At 44.7% G+C, this 20158-nt stretch overlaps 1 protein-coding gene across 6 annotated transcripts in view; it reads right to left on the bottom strand.

Annotated features, from left to right (window-relative positions):
- Positions 1-20158, bottom strand: part of odr4 (odr-4 GPCR localization factor homolog) — a 97813-nt gene that overhangs the window by 61431 nt on the left and 16224 nt on the right. For all 6 annotated transcript variants that reach the window (XM_078218343.1, XM_078218344.1, XM_078218346.1 and 3 more), the window contains 2 exons: positions 12625-12723; positions 365-471 (listed from right to left, as the gene is read on the bottom strand). In XM_078218343.1, the coding sequence (XP_078074469.1) occupies positions 365-471; positions 12625-12723 (206 nt within the window). The remainder of the gene's footprint in view (positions 1-364; positions 472-12624; positions 12724-20158) is intronic.

Here is a 20158-nt window from a genome sequence, read left to right on the forward strand (position 1 = left end):
TTTCCACTAGTAGGAAAAACTAGAACTAGAGGGCACAACCTCAGGCTAAAGGGACGATCCTTTAAAACAGAGATGAGGAGGAATTTCTTCATCCAGACAGTGGTGAATCTGTGGAATTCTCTGCCGTAGAAGGCTGTGGAGGCCAGATCATTGAGTGTCTTTAAGACAGAGATAGATAGATTCTTGATTAATATGGGGATCAGGGGTTATGGGGAAAATGCAGGAGAACGGGGATGAGAAAATTATCAGCTATGATTGAATGACGGAGCAGACTCGATGGGCCGAGTGGCCTAATTCTGTTCCTATGTCTTATGGTCTTATTATATAAAATTCTATGTCCCTCTGTTTAACCATTAAAGGATACTTCTTTGAGTCAGCATAGACTTGGAGAACAACTCGCTCAGCTGTTTCCTCCTCTGTAAAATTCCAGAGTCTTTCCTTTGCGACAACAGTCTCAACACCAGATGCCAGCTGTAACAGAAAAGATAGAAACTATTATGCTACTTACTCAAATCAAACATTCACGTTTTAAATACTTGTTTTATAACTCATCTTTTAAGGCTGTCAATGAAGAGGTAAGGATTTGCTGATGTCACATTATACATACTGATGAGAAGAGTCACATCACAACAATGTGAAATTGACTACCGATCAAATTAATTGTCGTGCTTATATGTATAACTACAGTAATTGCACTTCCAAGTCATTCACCGGCTGTGAAGCACTTTAGAATTTTTTAACACATGCTATGTTGCAATCTAAATACTAGTTCTTTCTTTCAACAATGAATAATATGTCAGGCTGCATAATAGATTACAGTATGCTACAGTTTCAACCTGCACATCAGTAAAGAATTGCTGCACGGTAATATATTTGAGTGATACAACAAACATGTTTTATAGAGGTCAACTTCACAGATTATATTTATTAGATTATTACACAGGGTTCTCTTCATATCTCAAGTTGCTAAATTTCAGTTTGCACACCCAGTGTTAAATTTGATGTTCTTTGATGAAAAATATTGCTGAAAGGTTTCCTATGAAAGAAGCATAATCCTTCGAATTTTTAAAATCGCAGAGTATAAATAAAATCTGAAACCTATTATTTCAGATTGCGCTGTGTACTTCTACTTCAATTGCTGAATAACACATTTTTATACAGCAATTCTCATTTAAAATGATATCTCAATGGGCCTGATTTTACCAACAATTTGCGCCCGTTTTCGGGCGTGAAATCGTGGTAAAGTCGGGTGTGAGGCCTTTATCGCGATCTGCACCCGCGTCCGCGCAGATCGCCACTTTACCGAGACCCGTGAATGGCAGGGATCCGTTCCGCGCCCAAATCGGGCGCAACGACGATTTAAATGCATTTAAATTGAATTAATGAACTGCCTGTCCAACACTATCAGCATTTCCCACTTTACCACTGCGTTTGCCAATCCGGAACCATGCTTTTAGGGACCTGCTGAAATGAGTCGGGTGCTCCAGCCTCTGAAGAGCGCGTTCAGTGTTTCCAACGGCTCTCTGACTCAGATCAGTGGTGGGGGTGGAGGCGGGTCAGATCATTCTCTGGTTGGAGGGGGGAGGAGGGGAGTGAGGTCAGATCGTTGTCTGGTTGGGGGGGTGGGGGGGGGGGGGAGGCGGGTCAGATGTATCTCTGTCGGGGTGGGGGAGGGCCGATCGATGTCTGGTGATGAGGGGAGAGGGCTGATCGTTGTCTGGTGTGGGGGGGGGGGGGGGGGAGGCGGGTCAGATGTTCTTCTGGAGGGGAGGGGGAGAGAGGCCAGACCATTCTCTTGGGGGGGGGGGGGGGGGGCAGATGGATCTCTGGTTGGGGGGGGGGGGGGGGGCAGATGGATCCGGTGGGCGGGCAGATGGATCTCTGGTGGGGGAGGGCAGGGGGGTCCGCTGCCACTCTGCGGGCGATCGGTGGGGGGAAGAGGGGCAGGGGTGGCGATCGGTCTGGGTAGTGGGGGGGTGGATAAGGAGGGCAGTGATGTGTGTGTGTGTCCCTTATCCACCCCCCCCCCACTACCGACACACATCACTGCCCCCCTTATCCATCCCCCCACTACCCCCAGAGATCCATCCCTCCCCCCCCCCGAGATACATCTTACCCCCCACCCCCCCCCCCCCTCCCGAGATACACCCTCGCTCCCGTTTTTCGCTCCCGGGCCGCTTTCTCCACTTTCTGTGGCTCGGGAGCGATCTGACACGGGCGCGCTTTTTCCAATTTTTTTCCAACTGCGAACGCGTATTTCAGAGCTCCAATTGTTCCGGCCGCGCGTGAATGGGACTGGAGATGGCTGAGAGCGTATGGGGGCGTCTGAAAGCAGATTTCTAAGTCGGATCTGTACTACACCCAGATTCGGCACTTAGAATGAAAATGTTAAAATCGGGCCCAATGTTAGAGGGATCAGCTATCATGCAGAAAATGAATCTAGTTAGGTAGGGAGTCTAAAGTCTAAAGATATGCATGTTTTCGGGTAGTGTATTTTTGGAAAAGGATTCCAGTGGAATGGGATATATTGGTTCAAATGTCAACAGAAGGTGGAGAGCAAACAATATTCCTGGAGTAGCAGGCGTGAACAAATATCTTATTGAAAAAGATTACTCAAACAGGCTGAAAAGAAGCAGTAGATGCAGTGAAAATGAGGATGAGGATCTTGAAATTAATTCACTAAGGCACAGCTATCCAGAGTAGTGGCTACAAGATTTCTGGATTAGCTGGTTTATGAAAAGTGGAGGCCAGAATAGCATTGAAGAAGTTGATAGAATAGCATAATCAAGTAGAGCATTCATAACTACCTGTTCAGTATGGATTTTCCTCGTGTCACCTCAGAGTTTTTTGCTGATCACCTTAAATCTGTGCCTTTTGGTTATTGACCCTTCAGCCACTGGAAATAATTTATTTTTATTTGCTCTACTGTTATTGATCAGGTCAGAAGCTCCAAAGTGTTTAATGGAGCCTACCTGGGTCATAAGATTTGCATCTTGAATTTGACTCGGATAAGTATGATAGCTTTCACTTCAGCTATGATTCACATGACCTACTTGGGAGCTTTTATCAAACAAAGTTTATCTAAGAATATAGTTAACATGTATAGCAATGACTTCTATCAATTACAAACAACACCAAATAAACCACGATAATGTAAAATCCTTAACGAATATAGGAGCTATCCCAATCAAACCACTCCCATAAACGAGGCCCTTCAAACATTTAATACAGCACAGACTAATGCTCACGTGACACTGGAATTGAGTCCTTTGGATGAAGTCTGCAGTTCTCTGGATAGACTCAGAACAGTTTGAAGTCAGAACAGCTTCCAAAAACACCAGGGAATCTAGGCCAGCCACCAAGAGCAGATTGCCCCCTTCAGAAAGGCAAGACCTTGCTTTCAGATGACCAGCAGAATTTCCAAAACCAGAGAGAGAGAGAGAGAGAGGGAGAGAGATTTCTTTCCAGCTTAATGTCCCTTCTAAAGCAAACTAAACAGCAGCTCAAACTGAAAAAGAGCTCCTGTCACCCAGTTTTTCTTCTAACAATGCAGAGTCATAAACATCCCCCCCAAAAATAAGCAAACCCCCATTTAAGCAGCGATAAAAAGACTCCTCCAGACAAACCAGTACCATAATGAGAAAACAACTGAAGCCAACAAGGCCTGCTTACAACTGCAGAAAACATGATTTAGAAAAAAACATCTCAAAGATACACTAACGTCACACTACCTAAACCCTTCTTTGATTATCAAATCTCCTCTTCACCAGTTATATTCTTACGAGAACTACCCCAGATTCGCCAGTCTATCCACATCTCCTTCAAATGGTGTTCATGAAAGTTCAGTATCTGTTGGCTGAGTTTGGGAAAAGTGGAGGGGGCGATGGTGATCTTGGTGACAGGCTGTATGCTGAGCAAAAGTATTACTTTAGAGTTAAAAAAAAAAATGCAAGATATAATTTAACCTAGTGCAGTCTGAATGGACAGACAGGAAAGTTGCTGAATTAAAGGCACCAAAGCGCTGACCAAAAAATGCAGACTTCAACTTTGCTCACACTGAGCAGTAAACAAATTCAGCTCAATTAGGATTTGCTCTTGAACAGGCAGTCCAAAGGTACAGTGTTACCGATGTTCCATGTCTACAGTGTAGTCCATCATAAGACACACTAAAGCAATTCATCAAGGCTTCCTCAACAGCACCTTTCAAATTTGCAACGTCTACCACCTTAAAGGACAAAGCAACAGGCATATAAGGGGATCACCTCCCCCAATTTCCCCACTAAGTCATACACCATCATTCCTTCATTGTTGCTGGACAAAGTCCTACAAACGCAGGCAATTAGGACAAACTTAATGGTAAAAACTGGGTGGGATGGACAAGTTGGGCTGAAGGGCCTGTTTTCATGCTGTAAACTTCTACGACCATAGAATCATAGAAACCCTACAGTGCAGAAGGAGGCCATTTAGCCCATCGAGTCTGCACCGACCACAATCCCACCCAGGCCCTACCCCCACATATTTACCTGCTAAACCCTCTAACCTATGCATCTCAGGATTCTAGGGGGCAATTTTTAACCTGGCGAATCAACCTAACCCGCACATCTTTGGACTGTGGGAGGAAACCGGAGCACCCGGAGGAAACCCACGCAGACACGAGGAGAATGTGCAAACTCCACACAGACAGTGACCCGAGCCGGGAATCGAACCCGGGACCCTGGAGCTGTGAAGCAGCAGTGCTAACCACTGTGCTACCGTGCCGACCAGGAGAGCCAGATCCCTCTGTACTGCAGAGTTAGAACCATAGAACCATAGTTCTGCAATCTCTCTCCATGTAAATAATATACTGCTTTTCTATTCTTTCTGCCAAAGTGGAAAAGCTCACTTTTTTCCATGTTATATTCCATCAGTCAAATGTTTGCCCGATCAGTTAACCCGGATCGCTTTACAGACTCCTTATGTCCTCTTCACAACTTACTCTCCTACCAATCATTGTGTCATTTGCAAATTTAGCTACCATACATTTGGCCCCTTCATTCAAGTCATTGCCAGATTGTAAATAGTTGAGGCCCCACAACTGGAAACGTCACTGGTTCAATTTTGCTAACCTCAAAATAACCTATTTTACCCCTATGCTCTGCTTTCTGTTAGCTAACCAATCTTCTATCCATGCGCATATGCTACCCACACCATTAGCTCGTATTTCATGAAGTAACTTTGATGAGGCACTTGGTCAAATATTTTTTGGAAATCCAAATACACTACATCTACAGGTTTCGCTTTATCCATGTTTCTTCCTTCTTCCTCAACGAACTACTAAATCAGTAAAGCGCGATTACTCTTTCACAAAATCACGTTGATACAGCCAGATTGCATCATGATTTTCTAAGTGCCTGCAAAGGGTAGCAATCAGCATGGGAATGCATGAGGTGTCATAGGGGTGGGTTGAAGGGCAGAGTTTGGCATAGCAGGCATGAGGGAATATAGGAGCTGGCTGAGGCGCCATGATGTGACATGGGAGCAAGAGGAGGACCTTGTGAACTTACTTTTTAACAGTCCCTTCATGCATATTAAGGTTCACAATGCCTCTAAGAGGTCGTGAACAATGTCTCTTTAAAAACCTGACCTGACTCTGGAAATTGTGGAGAGGTAGGAGGTACTTATCTTACAATGGAGCTGGCCAGGTCAGGACTGCTAGATGCAGACTTCTGACAGGAAGCAGCCCACACTCTTTACTGGCACTCCCGAAAATCAGACAGCCCACCAACAGGTGAGAAATTCCAGAATCAGTACCCATTTTTATCGAGCTCCCTAGTCAATCTGACTGGGTGAAAACTCAGGCTGACCTTTCCAGAATCTAGGGAATTTTCGAAGATTAAATTGAATACTATCTAAGCAATCACTTCTTTTAAGACCCTAAGATGAAGTCCATCATGATCTGGGGTGTTCCAGCCTTTTGCTCAAATAGAACTGACACAAAATATGTGTTCAATGCATCTGCCATTGAAAGAAAATATTACCGTTGAAAAGAATCTTCAAATCGTTATGCAGTCATCCTTAATGAACATCCCCACTTCTGACCTTGTGATGGAGAGGTCATTGGTGAAGCAGATGTCTATGCTTGAACCAAGGTTATAATGAAGTCAGGAGCTGAGTGGGCCTGACATAACCCGAATTAGGTAAGAGTTTTAACAACACCAGGTTAAAATCCAACAGGTTTATTTGGTAGCAAATGCCATTAGCTTTCGGAGCGCTGCTCCTTCGTCAGATGGAGTGGAAATCTGCTCTCACACAGGGCACAGAGACACAAAATCAAGTAACAGAATACGGATTAGAATGTGAATCTCTACAGCCAACCAGGTCTTAAAGATACAGACAATGTGAGTGGAGGGAGCATTAAGCACAGGTTAAAGAGATGTGTATTGTCTCCAGACAGAACAGCCAGTGAGATTCTACAAGTCCAGGAGGCAAGCTGTGGGGGTTACTGATAGTGTGACATAAACCCAACATCCGGTTTAGGCTGTCCTCATGTGTGCGGAACTTGGCTATCAGTTTCTGCTCAACGACTCTGCACTGTCGTGTGTCGTGAAGGTCGCCTTGGAGAACGCTTATCCGAAGATCAGAGGCTGAATGCCCGTGACCGCTGAAGTGCTCCCCCACAGGAAGAGAACAGCTCCCCCACAGGAAGGCCACAGCGAAAAACCGCACCGACCTCCTCAGAAGACAAACACGGGACACGGTGGACAGAGTATCCTTCGTCGTCCAGTACTTCCCCGGAGCGGAGAAGCTACGGCATCTCCTCCGGAGCCTTCAACATGTCATTGATGAAGACGAACATCTCGCCAAGGCCATCCCCACACCCCCACTTCTTGCCTTCAAACAACCGCACAACCTCAAACAGACCATTGTCCATAGCAAACTACCCAGCCTTCAGGAGGACAGTGACCACGACACCACGCAACCCTGCCGCAGCAACCTCTGCAAGACGTGCCGGATCATCGACACGGATGCCATCATCTCACGTGAGAACACCATCTACCAGGTACACGGTACCTACTCTTGCAACTCGGCCAACGTTGGCTACCTGATACGCTGCAGGAAAGGATGTCCCGAGGCATGGTACATTGGGGAAACCATGCAGACGCTACGACAACGGATGAATGAACACCGCTCGACAATCACCAGGCAAGACTGTTCTCTTCCTGTGGGGGAGCACTTCAGCAGTCATGGGCATTCAGCCTCTGATCTTTGGGTAAGCGTTCTCCAAGGCGGCCTTCACGACAGATGACAGCGCAGGGTCGCTGAGCAGAAACTGATAGCCAAGTTCCGCACACATGAGGATGGCCTAAACCGGGATCTTGGGTTTATGTCACACTATCAGTAACCCCCACAGCTTGCCTCCTGGACTTGCAGAATCTCACTGGCTGTCCTGTCTGGAGACAATACACATCTCTTTAACCTGTGCTTAATGCTCCCTCCACTCACATTGTCTGTATCTTTAAGACCTGGTTGGCTGTAGAGATTCGCATTCTAATCTGTATTCTGTAACTTGATTTTGTGTCTCTGTGCCCTGTTTGAGAGCAGATTTCCACTCCATCTGACGAAGGAGCAGCGCTCCGAAAGCTAATGGCATTTGCTACCAAATAAACCTGTTGGACTTTAACCTGGTGTTGTTAAAACTCGTACTGTGTTTACCCCAGTCCAACGCCGGCATCTCCACATCATAACCCGAATTAAGCATCAGTGAGCAGGTTATTGGTGAGTAAATGCTGTTTTGATAGCATTGTTGATGACCCATTCCATCACTTTATTAATGATCGAAAGTAGATAGATAAGGCACTAATTGGCCAATTTGGATTTGACCTTTCTGTGGAGAGGCCACATCTGGACACTTTTCCACTTTGCTGGGTAGATCACAGTATTGTAGCTGCACTAGGGAGACTGCCAGGGAAGCAGCTAGATCCGGAGCACAAATGTCAGTACTTATTGCCAGAATGTTGTCAGGATCCATAGTCTTTGCAGTGTCCTGTGCCTTCAGCCATTTCTTGACATTATGTAGAGTGAATCTAATTGTCTGAAGACTCGCATCTGTGATACTGGGGACCTCAGGATCATCCAATCATTTTTTCTGACTCCAGATTGTTGCAAATGCTTCAGCCTCATCTTTTGCACTGATGTGACGAGATCCCTCATGGAGATATTTGTGGAGCCTCATCTTCCAGCTGGTTGTTTAATTGTCCACCACCGTTCACGACTGGATGTGACAAAAATTAACAGCAGATGTGTATAGATTCTTATTGTCAGAAGAGAAATACTCTCCTTAGTTCCATTTAAGCGAGGGAACTTCTGACACTCAATAGTTTGGCATTTGTTGTTACAGTAAGGCTGATATAGAAAATGGCAAAATGTAAGAAGCAAATCAATTTGCTTGAGCAAAAATAGACACAAGGAACACAGGAATTGTTAGATCAAAAAAAGGCTTAGGTTAGGATTCTCTGATCTCGCTCGTCCCATCACCGCTGCAGGTGAGAGCGGAGAATTTGGCACTCAGCCAAAACTCCATTCACAGCATAGAGTCATAGAGGTTTACAGCATGATAACAGGCCCTTCGGCCCAACTTGTCCATGCCGCCCTTTTTTTTTTAAACCCATAAGCTAATCCTAATTGCCTGCATTTGGCCCATATCCCTCTATACCCATTGTACCCATCTAACTATCTAAATGCTTTTTAAAAGACAAAATTGTACCCGCCTCTACTACTACCTCTGGTAGCTTGTTCCAGACACTCACCACCCTGTGTGTGAAACAATTGCCCCTCTGGACACTTTTGTATCTCTCCCCTCCCACCTTAAACCTATGCCCTCTAGTTTTAGACTCCCCTACCTTTGGGAAAAGATATTGACCATCTAGCTGATTTGTGCCCCTCATTATTTTATAGACCTCTATAAGATCACCCCTCAGCCTCCTACGCTCCAGAGAAAAAAGTCCCAGTCAATCCAGCCTCTCCTTATAACTCAATCCATCAAGTCCCGGTAGCATCCTAGTAAATCTTTTCTACACTCTTTCTAGTTTAATAATATCCTTTCTATAATAGGGTGACCAGAATTGCACACCAGTATTCCAAGTGTGGCCTTACCAATGTCTTGTACAACTTCAACAAGACATTCCAACTCCTGTATTCAATGTTCTGACCGATGAAACCAAAAATGCCGAATGCCTTCTTCACCACTCTGTTCACCTGTGACTCCACTTTCAAGGAGCTATGAACATGTACCCCTAGATCTCTTTGTTCTGTAACTCTCCCCAATGCCTTACCATTTACTGAGTAAGTCCTGTCCTGGTTCAATCTACCAAAATGCATCACCTCGCATTTGTCTAAATTAAACTCCATTTGCCATTCATTAGCCCACTGGCCCAATTGATCAAGATCCCGTTGCAATCCGAGATAACTTTCTTCACTGTCCACTATGCCACCAATCTTGGTGTCATCTGCAAACTTACTAACCATGCCTCCTATATTCTCATCCAAATCATTAATATAAATGACAAATAACAGTGGACCCAGCACTGATCCCTGAGGCACACCGCTGGTCACAGGCCTCCAGTTTGAAAAACAACTCTCTACAACCACCCTCTGGCTTCTGTCAAGAAGCCAATTTTGTATCCATTTAGATACCTCACCCTGAATCCCAGGAGATTTAACCTGATACAACGACCTACCATGCGGTACCTTGTCAAAGGTCTTGCTCAAGTCCATGTAGACAACGTCTACTGCACTGCCCTCATCTGCCTTCTTGGTTATCCCTTCAAAAAACTCCATCAAATTTGTGAGACATGATTTTCCACTCACAAAGCCATGCTGACTGTCCCTAATCAGTACTTGCGTCTCTAAATGCCTGCAGATCCTATCTCTCAAAATACCTTCCAACAATTTACCCACCACAGATGTGAGGCTCACTGGCCTGTAGTTCCAAGGCTTTTCCCTGCAGCCCTTTTTAAACAAAGGCACAACATTTGCCACTCTCCAATCTTCAGGCACCTCACCCGTGACTATCGATGATTCAAATATCTCGGCAAGGGAACCCGCAATTGCTTCCCTCGCCTCCCACAATGTCCTGGGATATACTTCATAAGGTCCCGGGGATTTATCTACCTTGATGCACTTTAAGACTTCCAGCACTTCCTTCTCTGTAATATGTACACTCCTCAAGACATCACTATTTATTTCCCCAAGCTGCCTAACATCCATGCTTTTCTCAACAGTAAATACTGATGAGAAATATTCATTTAGGATCTCACCCATCACTTGTGGATCCGCACATAGATGACCTTGTTGATCCTTAAGAGGCCCTACTCTCTCCCTTGTTACTCTTTTGCCCTTTATGTATTTGTAGAAGCTCTTTGGATTCTCCTTTGCCTCATCTGCCAAAACAATCTCGTGTCCCCTTTTTTCCCTCCTGATTTCTCGCTTAACTCTACTCCTACACCCCCTATACTCTTCAAGGGATTCGCTTGATCCCAGCTGCCTATGCATGCCATGTGCCTCTTTCTTCTTCTTGACCAGGGCCTCAATATGCCGAGTCATCCAGGGTTCCCTACTTTGCCAGCCTTTCCCTTCACTCTAAAAGGAATGTGTTTACCCTGAACCCTGGTTAACACACTTTTGAAAGTGTGCCACTTACCAGACGTCCCTTTGCCTTCCCACAGACTCCCCCAATTAACTTTTGAAAGTTCCTGCCTGATACCATCAAAATTGGCCTTGCCCCAATTTAGAATTTTAACTTTTGGGCCGGACCTATCATTCTCCATAGCTATCTTAAAACCAATAGAATTATGGTCACTGGTCCCAAAGTGATCCCTCACGAACACTTCTGTCACCTGCGGGACTGGAGAATCCCAGCTGAGGGCGAGGTCAGAGAATTCGGCCTTAGATGTATCTAGCCAGCTAATAAAGTAAGTCCTCACTTAACGTGTTAATAAAATAATCACAGTATGTCCAATCAACAAAGCCACTTTCACTTTAATGTCGTTTACCACAAACAACTTCTGTAGTCCGAAAGACATGCTGGTTAGATGCATTGGCCATGCTAAATTCTCCCTCAGTGTACTCGAACAGGCACCGGAATGTGGTGACTAGGGGATTTTCACAGTAACTTATTGCAGTGATAATGTAAGCCTACTTGTGACACTAATAAATAAACTTTATCTTTAGACCGCTATGGTTTATCTGCTCACATGACTTTTCTTCCAGTACTCCAACCCTTGCCCTTAGTCCTTCTTCCCCCCACTCCAGGTATTGCCTTTCACCCACCATGCTGATTTCCAGCCTTGCCGCTCCCAGCCGTAATTGCTTCTCACCTTGCTTGTTGACCCCTGGCCTTGTCCCTATCCCCCACCTTGCTGATGGCCAATTTTAATTGCTTCTCCCCCCCATCACCACTTGCCCACCTCCCCACCTCCCCACCACTTGCCTCCCAGCCTCTGTTCTTATGCAGGTCCTTAGGGTCTGTTCTTCAGTGGCTCCCGGCTCCAACTCCTGAACTCACACTAATTCCTGGGCTCCATCTAGTGGTAGGAGTTGTTCAGTGCTGGTAGCTGTTAACTGCACCAACCAACATCTGCCACCAGATACAACCTGGTCAATTTAACAGTAGTGTCCTGAGGCAATGTAACTGTTTTTAAACAAATTTAGTTTGTATATTTGTATTTCCTTTATATTTAGTGATGTATTTTATTTTGCAACTTATTTCATCTAGGAATACACAGTGCTGCACTTGTACGATACAGTACTTTGACTTGTACATTGCTTTTTTCTATGTGAGAAATATCTTAAGGAACTCAATTCTGGTTTTTATATTGAATCCTATGGAAACCTATGAGTCACTTAAGGTTGTTTCATTTAAAGTTGTGGTTGCATTCCTGAAAGTCATGAATTTAAGTGAAGGCTTAATGTATCCTGATTGTTCTAATGATAATGGAGTAGTTGAGTAAAAACAGCAATCCATCTCCATAACTTGATCTACAACAGACCCATACATAAGACATGGAAAATCTCAGTGGTGGAGATCTTTGGGAACCATTGGTCCAAAGTCACCAGTTTCTCCCAAGCATGCTACACTTACCATGCACCATGATTCAAATTACCCATATACCATATAAATGAATTTACATTCAACGTTTGACTAAGTATTTATGCTGATACATAGCTGCAATGTAACAAGAACTGTCTTCTATGTAACTATTTATTTTGGGGTTTTACATTCAAGCTGCCCATTAACATCAGTATACCCAAGCTTTTGTACACTGTATTGATCATCCTTGTCGCCTGAGCCTTCTATCTTCTCTGCTCTGCAACATTTCTATCTTTCTGCAATTTATGACATAGCCCCAGCAGCATTCTGTTGTTTTCGTTAGTAATTTCTCATTATCCCTGAACTAACCTGCCTACTGCTAATTATGTTCTTTAACATCACACATTAGAATCTAATCTATCATTCATTTGTGCTTATAATGCATATTACGCTATTTATGTCATGTATGTTAGCTCCATCTACATTCCACAATATATCAAAAGCACGTGTAAGCACTTAAAAATAGCAAAACAAAATGACTAAGGCCTCATACTCACTTTTCGAAAAATATCATGAGCTTCCTCCTTGGTCATTTTTGGAGGTCTGATAAGAAACACCCCAAGTACCAATATCCCTCCTGGCAACATTCTGGAAACCTGGTATGCATGGGAAATGCATATATATTAAAACTCATTCTATATTGCACAGCTTTATCAGCTAATCAAATTACACAAATAAAAATAAAAGACAAAATCCTGAATACAATATAGGTAAATATCCTAATTTAATCCAGAATAATATTCATTGAGTAAACTGAAAAATGATCAGTTGTCTTGGGAGTTTTGTTAAAATGTAGCAGTCCTGAGAGTCAGAAGAGAAGAAAAGGCCAGAGAGAGGCAGAGGTGGAATAATCTGGAAGAAAAAGGATTAAGGAAATAAAAACAATAGAAAGGAGGCGGAAGCCAATGATTAGAGACAAAGAGAATCAGTCAGACACAAGAAACAGGTAAGGAAATGATCATGTTATCCAAATTACAGTGTGCATCACTGCAGGTGATTAATTCACAATATATTGGGGGTGATTCTCCCAGCCTGCTGCGCTGCTTTTGTAGTGTAGCGGGCTGGGAGACTCAAGCAGAGGCTGTTTCGCGGGCTTCCCGCTGGGCGCCACGGCCTCTGCGACTCTCCGGGCTCTGGATTTCTGGCACTGTCAGCTCCACGCCAGAAATCGCAGCGCACTGAGTGTGAGAAACTCCCGGTGAAAAAAACAGCAGGATTTACTCCCAATTTTTATGTGAATTTGACACTTAAAATTTTTTGGGGAGAATCGCCCCATTAAATTTGGTACTTAGAGTACACATTTGCCTGAAAATTCGTGAGTTACTTGGAGTACCTATAACTTCTGAGTGGCGTTTCAATGTTAAAGGTGTTATTTTTATCCTGCCAAAACCTATATTGCATATGATAGCTGCTTTATTTTATAGTAAGAATATATCAACTTTTTTGCAATCTGTCCACCTAGTTCCTACGAATGAAAAGTTAAAATGCATTCTGAAAAATGTTTCACAATTTTATTCTTCTGCTGTCATTAAACTGAAAAAATACATTTACGATGATATGATTAAATTCAGCCACTGCCCTGTCTTTTAATGCCTAGAGCTTTCAGTTGAAGGCCTCAGCCTCTCCCAAAAGCCTAGGCTTGAACTTGTTATTTTTGACCAAAGCCGGGACTGTGAGCTGTATTTAGAATATGCAGTGTCTAACTTCCCAGGATACATCACTATACTTTAGTCAGCTGTACTGGCAAAAAAGTCTAGCAATTTCTGCTTAAATATTTCTTCAGAATGATGTGAAGAAAACGAGGGAACAAATTTAAAAACCCTTGTTCAGGTAAAAATTACAATTTTTAAATAAACTATATGTATGCGAGTGATGTGAGCAGAGTTGTAAAGTATTCCCAACATTTCTCAAACCCATTCCTTTTGGAGCACAGAAACGGGTGCTGATCTTCAGTACTTCAATCCTGTCTTTAATCACGTGATGCCTGATCATTGATACAGAACTTATGTCAAACAATGAATTAAAATATTATCAAATTAATTAATAAAGAATAAATAAATGAGTCTTGGAGGGTAGGATTTATTTTTACATTGTCTCCTGTCTCTGGATCAAATGCAATTGTATCTTCCATGGTGTTACCCCATTTTATGGTGCATAAACAAACCCGTAGCACATATAAGGATTATCAGTGAGCACTATACTGACTTGTATCTTAAAAAAGGAAAGCTAATTGATTTGTTCAGTTGATTTCAGAGAATGTTAAGTGTAATTAAGGATTAAAGTCGCAGTGGAATGAAAGTGGGAGATGGCAGTGCAATAGACATTATAAAGCTCATCAGAACCATTCTTCAGTGATCTAAGTAACCATGATAATCATAGGGGTGTTCAGAAAAAAAGTCACTGAAGCTAAAAGGAGAGAAAAGCTGTGAACATTTGCTGTTCAATCATTTTGACAAGGTAAACCAGGGGAGTAATTCCAGGAAAAATGGCATTGCCTATTTCACATTGTAATTTCCTGGGAACTTTGCACCAATAGGCAACTCAAATTTGCAATTACATTGGCAATCTAAGGATCCTAATGGCATTTGACAGAGTTTGGCCTTAAACTAATCCATCACAGAAGCCAGAGGGTGTTGTAGAGAGTTGTTTTTCAAACTGGAGGCCTGTGACCAGTGGTGTGCCTCAGGGATCAGTGCTGGGCCCACTATTATTTGTCATTTATATTCATGATTTGGATGAGAATATAGGGGGCACGGTTAGTAAGTTTGCAGATGACACCAAGATTGGTGGCATGGTGGACAGAGAGGAAGGTTATCTCCAATTGCAGCGGGATCTTGATCAATTGGGCCAGTGGGCTGACGAATGGCAGATGGAGTTTAATTTAGACAAATGCGAGGTAATGCATTTTGGTAGATTGAACCAGGGCAGGATTTACTCAGTTAATGGTAGGGCATTGGGAAGAGTTACAGAACAAAGAGATCTAGGGGTACATGTTCATAGCTCCTTGAAAGTGGAGTCACAGATTGACAGAGTGGTAAAGAAGGCATTCGGCATGCTTGGTTTCATCGGTCAGAACATTGAATGCAGGACAAAGAACAAAGAACAGTACAGCACAGGAAACAGGCCCTTCGGCCCTCCAAGCCTGTGCCGCTCCTTGGTCCAACTAGACCAATCGTTTGTATCCCTCCATTCCCAGGCTGCTCATGTGACTATCCAGGTAAGTCTTAAACGATGTCAGCGTGCCTGCCTCCACCACCCTACTTGGCAGCGCATTCCAGGCCCCCACCACCCTCTGTGTAAAAAACGTCCCTCTGATATCTGAGTTATACTTCGCCCCTCTCACCTTGAGTCCGTGACCCCTCGTGATCGTCACCCCCGACCTGGGAAAAAGCTTCCCACTGTTCACCCTATCTATACCCTTCATAATCTTGTACACCTCTATTAGATCTCCCCTCATTCTCCGTCTTTCCAAGGAGAACAACCCCAGTCTACCCAATCTCTCCTCATAGCCAAGACCCTCCATACCAGGCAACATCCTGGTAAACCTTCTCTGCACTCTCTCTAACGCCTCCACGTCCTTCTGGTAGTGCAGCGACCAGAACTGGACGCAGTACTCCAAATGTGGCCTAACCAGCGTTCTATACAGCTGCATCATCAGACTCCAGCTTTTATACTCTATACCCCGTCCTATAAAGGCAAGCATACCATATGCCTTCTTCACCACCTTCTCCACCTGTGTTGCCACCTTCAAGGATTTGTGGACTTGCACACCTAGGTCCCTCTGTGTTTCTATACTCCTGATGACTCTGCCATTTATTGTATAACTCCTCCCTGAACTGCCATCCCTGGTAATGGCTTCAGGGATGGCAGTTCAGGCAGTATGCTGCATCTCCTGTGGGATGTATGTGGTGAGGAAATCCAGTAGTGTTTCAGGAGATTTTAGTTGTAAGAAGTGCATTAGATTGCAGCTTCTGGAGGAGCGTGTAAAGGAGCTGGAGGGGGAGGTAGAGGAACTCCGCATAATTCGGGAGGCGGAGGTGGAAGTTGATAGGAGTTATAGAGAAATAGTAACTCCTAGAAATGAGGCTTGGGTTAATGCCAGGAGGAGGGGTAAGAAGCAATCGGGAAGACAATCCCCTGGGGCGGTTCCCCTCCATAATAGGTTTTCGGTGCTGGAGGCTACAGTTGAGGAGGAATCAACTGAGCAGAGAGAGCAGATCTCTGGGGGTGAGCCGAGTGAGAAAGCTCAGGTGGTTAGGGGCTGTAAAAGACTGGGCCTTGTGATTGGGGACTCCACAATTAAGGGGACAGATAGGAGGGTCGGAACTAAAGGTAGGGACTCAGGGTTGGTGTGTTGCCTACCAGGGGCTGGGGTCCGGGATGTGTCTGACAGGGTATTCAGGACTCTTAGGGGGGAGGGAGATAAACCACAAGTTATTGTACATGTGGGGACACACGACATAGGGAGGATAGGGGAAGGGGATATTAGGCAGGGATTTATGGAGTTGGGGTGGAAACTAAAGGCCAAGACTGACAGAGTGGTTATCTCTGGACTCTTGCCTGTACCACGGGATAGTTTAGAGAGGAATAGGGAGAGGGAAGGTTTGAATTCATGGCTGAGGGGATGGTGCAGGAGGGAGGGGTTCAGGTACTTAAGCAATTGGGGCTCGTACTGGGGAAGGTGTGACCTCTATGAGAAGGATGGTCTACACCTTAATCAGAAGGGGACCAATATCCTGGGGGGTAAATTTGCTAAGGCCATGCAGGGAGGTTTAAACTGATTCGGGGGGGGGGGGGGGGGAGGGATCCTGAGTAGTGGGGCTGAAAGTGAGGGATGCATGGATGGGGACTGCAATGCACGGCATTGCAGAGGTGGGGTGGAGCAGGGTTTGAAATGTGTATACTTCAATGCCAGGAGTATTCGCAATAAAGTGGGTGAACTTGCAGCGTGGATCAGTACCTGGGACTTCGATGTTGTGGCTATTTCAGAGACATGGATAGAGCAGGGGCAGGAATGGATGCTGCAGGTCCCGGGGTTCAAATGTTTTAGTCGAAGTAGGGAAGGAGGTAGAAGAGGGGGAGGGGTAGCATTATTGGTCAAAGATTGTATCACAGTGTCAGAGAGGAGGTTTGATGAGGACTTATCTGTTGAGGTAGTATGGGCGGAGATTAGAAATAGGAGAGGAGAGGTCACCCTGTTGGGAGTCTTTTATAGACCTTCTAAAAGTTCTAGAGAGGTTGAGGAAAGGATTGCGGAGTCAATCCTGCTTAGGAGTGAAAGTAATAGGGCAATTGTTATGGGGGATTTTAACTTGACTAATATTGACTGGAATTGTTATAGCTCTAGCTCGTTAGAGGGGTCAGTTTTTGTTCAAAGCGTGCAGGAAGGTTTTTTGACTCAGTATGTAGACAGGCCAACTAGAGGTGAGGCTATATTGGATCTGGTGCTGGGAAATGAGCCAGACCAGGTGCTAGACTTGGAAGTTGGTGTGCATTTTGGTGATAGTGACCACAATTCGGTTACGTTCACCTTAGTGATGGAAAGGGATAGGCATGAACCTCGGGCCAGTGGTTTTAGCTGGGGGAAGGGTAATTATGAGGCTATTAGGAGAGAATTAGGAAACATAGGTTGGACTAGGAGATTACAGGGACTGGGAACGTCCGACATGTGGAGATTTTTCAAGGAGCAGCTACTGCGAGTCTGTGATAGGTATGTCCCTGTCAGGCAAGGAGGAATTGGTAGGGCTAGGGAACCGTGGTGCACCAAAAAAGTTTCTTTGTTGGTTAAAAAGAAAAAGGAGGCTTATGTTCGGATGAGACGTGAGCACTCGGGTAGTGCACTAGAAAGCTTTAGATTGGCTAAGAGGGAGTTGAAGAGCGAGCTTAGAAGGGCTAAAAGGGGACATGAGAAGACTTTGGCGGATAGGGTTAAAGAGAATCCTAAGGCGTTCTATAGGTATGTCAAGAACAGAAGGTTGGTTAGGGCAAGTTTAGGGCCAGTTATAGATGGCAGAGGGAAGTTATGTGTGGAACCGGAGGAGATTGGTGAAGCTTTGAACCAATATTTCTCTTCGGTGTTCACGCAAGGGGACATGAATATAGCTGAGGAGGACACTGGGTTGCAAGGGAGTAGAATAGACAGTATTACAGTTGATAAGGAGGATGTGCAGGATATTCTGGAGGGTCTGAAAATAGATAAATCCCCTGGTCCGGATGGGATTTATCCAAGGATTCTCTGGGAGGCAAGAGAAGTGATTGCAGAGCCTCTGGCTCTGATCTTCAGGTCGTCGTTGGCCTCTGGTATAGTACCAGAAGATTGGAGGTTAGCGAATGTTGTCCCATTGTTTAAGAAGGGGAACAGAGACTTCCCCGGGAATTATAGACCGGTGAGTCTCACTTCTGTTGTCGGCAAGATGTTGGAAAAAATTATAAGGGATAGGATTTATAGTTATTTGGAGAGTAATGAATTGATAGGTGATAGTCAGCATGGTTTTGTGGCAGGTAGGTCGTGCCTTACTAACCTTATTGAGTTTTTTGAGAAAGTGACCAAGGAGGTGGATGGGGGCAAGGCAGTGGACGTGGTATATATGGATTTTAGTAAGGCGTTTGATAAGGTTCACCATGGTAGGCTTCTGCAGAAAATGCAGATGTATGGGATTGGGGGTGATCTAGGAAATTGGATCAGGAATTGGCTAGCGGATAGGAAACAGAGGGTGGTGGTTGATAGTAAATATTCATCATGGAGTGCGGTTACAAGTGGTGTACCTCAGGGATCTGTTTTGGGGCCACTGCTGTTTGTAATATTTATTAATGATCTGGATGAGGGTATAGTTGGGTGGATTAGCAAATTTGCTGATGACACCAAAGTCGGTGGTGTGGTAGACAGTGAGGAAGGGTGTCGTAGTTTGCAGGAAGACTTAGACAGGTTGCAAAGTTGGGCCGAGAGGTGGCGGATGGAGTTTAATGCGGAGAAGTGTGAGGTAATTCACTTTGGTAGGAATAACAGATGTGTTGAGTATAGGGCTAACGGGAGGACTTTGAATAGTGTGGAGGAGCAGAGGGATCTAGGTGTATGTGTGCATAGATCCCTGAAAGTTGGGAATCAAGTAGATAAGGTTGTTAAGAAGGCATATGGTGTCTTGGCGTTTATTGGTAGGGGGATTGAATTTAGGAGTCGTAGCGTTATGTTGCAACTGTACACAACTCTGGTGCGGCCGCACTTGGAGTACTGTGTGCAGTTCTGGTCCCCACATTACAGGAAGGATGTGGAGGCTTTGGAGAGGGTGCAGAGGAGGTTTACCAGGATGTTGCCTGGTATGGAGGGGAGATCCTATGAGGAGAGGCTGAGGGATTTGGGATTGTTTTCGCTGGAAAGGCGGCGGCTAAGAGGGGATCTTATTGAAACATATAAGATGATTAGAGGTTTAGATAGGGTGGATAGTGATAGCCTTTTTCCTCTGATGGAGAAATCCAGCACGAGGGGGCATGGCTTTAAATTGAGGGGGGGTAGTTATAGAACCGATGTCAGGGGTAGGTTCTTTACCCAGAGGGTGGTGAGGGATTGGAATGCCCTGCCAGCATCAGTAGTAAATGCGCCTAGTTTGGGGGCGTTTAAGAGATCCGTAGATAGGTTCATGGACGAAAAGAAATTGGTTTAGGTTGGAGGGTCACAGTTTTTTTTTTTAACTGGTCGGTGCAACATCGTGGGCCGAAGGGCCTGTTCTGCGCTGTAATGTTCTATGTTCTATGTACATTATTTCTTCCAAAATGCATCACTTCGCATTTATCCGGATTAAACTCCATCTGCCACCTCTCCGCCCAATTTTCCAGCCTATCTATACCCTGCTGTATTGCCCGACAATGCTCTTCGCTATCCGCAAGTCCAGCGGAGTTGGGACGTCTTGTTGAGGTTGTACAGGACATTGGTAAGGCCACACTTGGAATACTCTGTGCAATTCTGGTCACCCTATTATAGAAAGGATATTATTAAACTAGAAAGAGTGCAGAAAAGATTTACTAGGATGCTACCAG

The sequence above is a fragment of the Mustelus asterias genome, chromosome 8 (assembly GCF_964213995.1).
Source record: "Mustelus asterias chromosome 8, sMusAst1.hap1.1, whole genome shotgun sequence".
In the NCBI taxonomy this organism is placed as follows: Eukaryota; Metazoa; Chordata; class Chondrichthyes; order Carcharhiniformes; family Triakidae; genus Mustelus; species Mustelus asterias.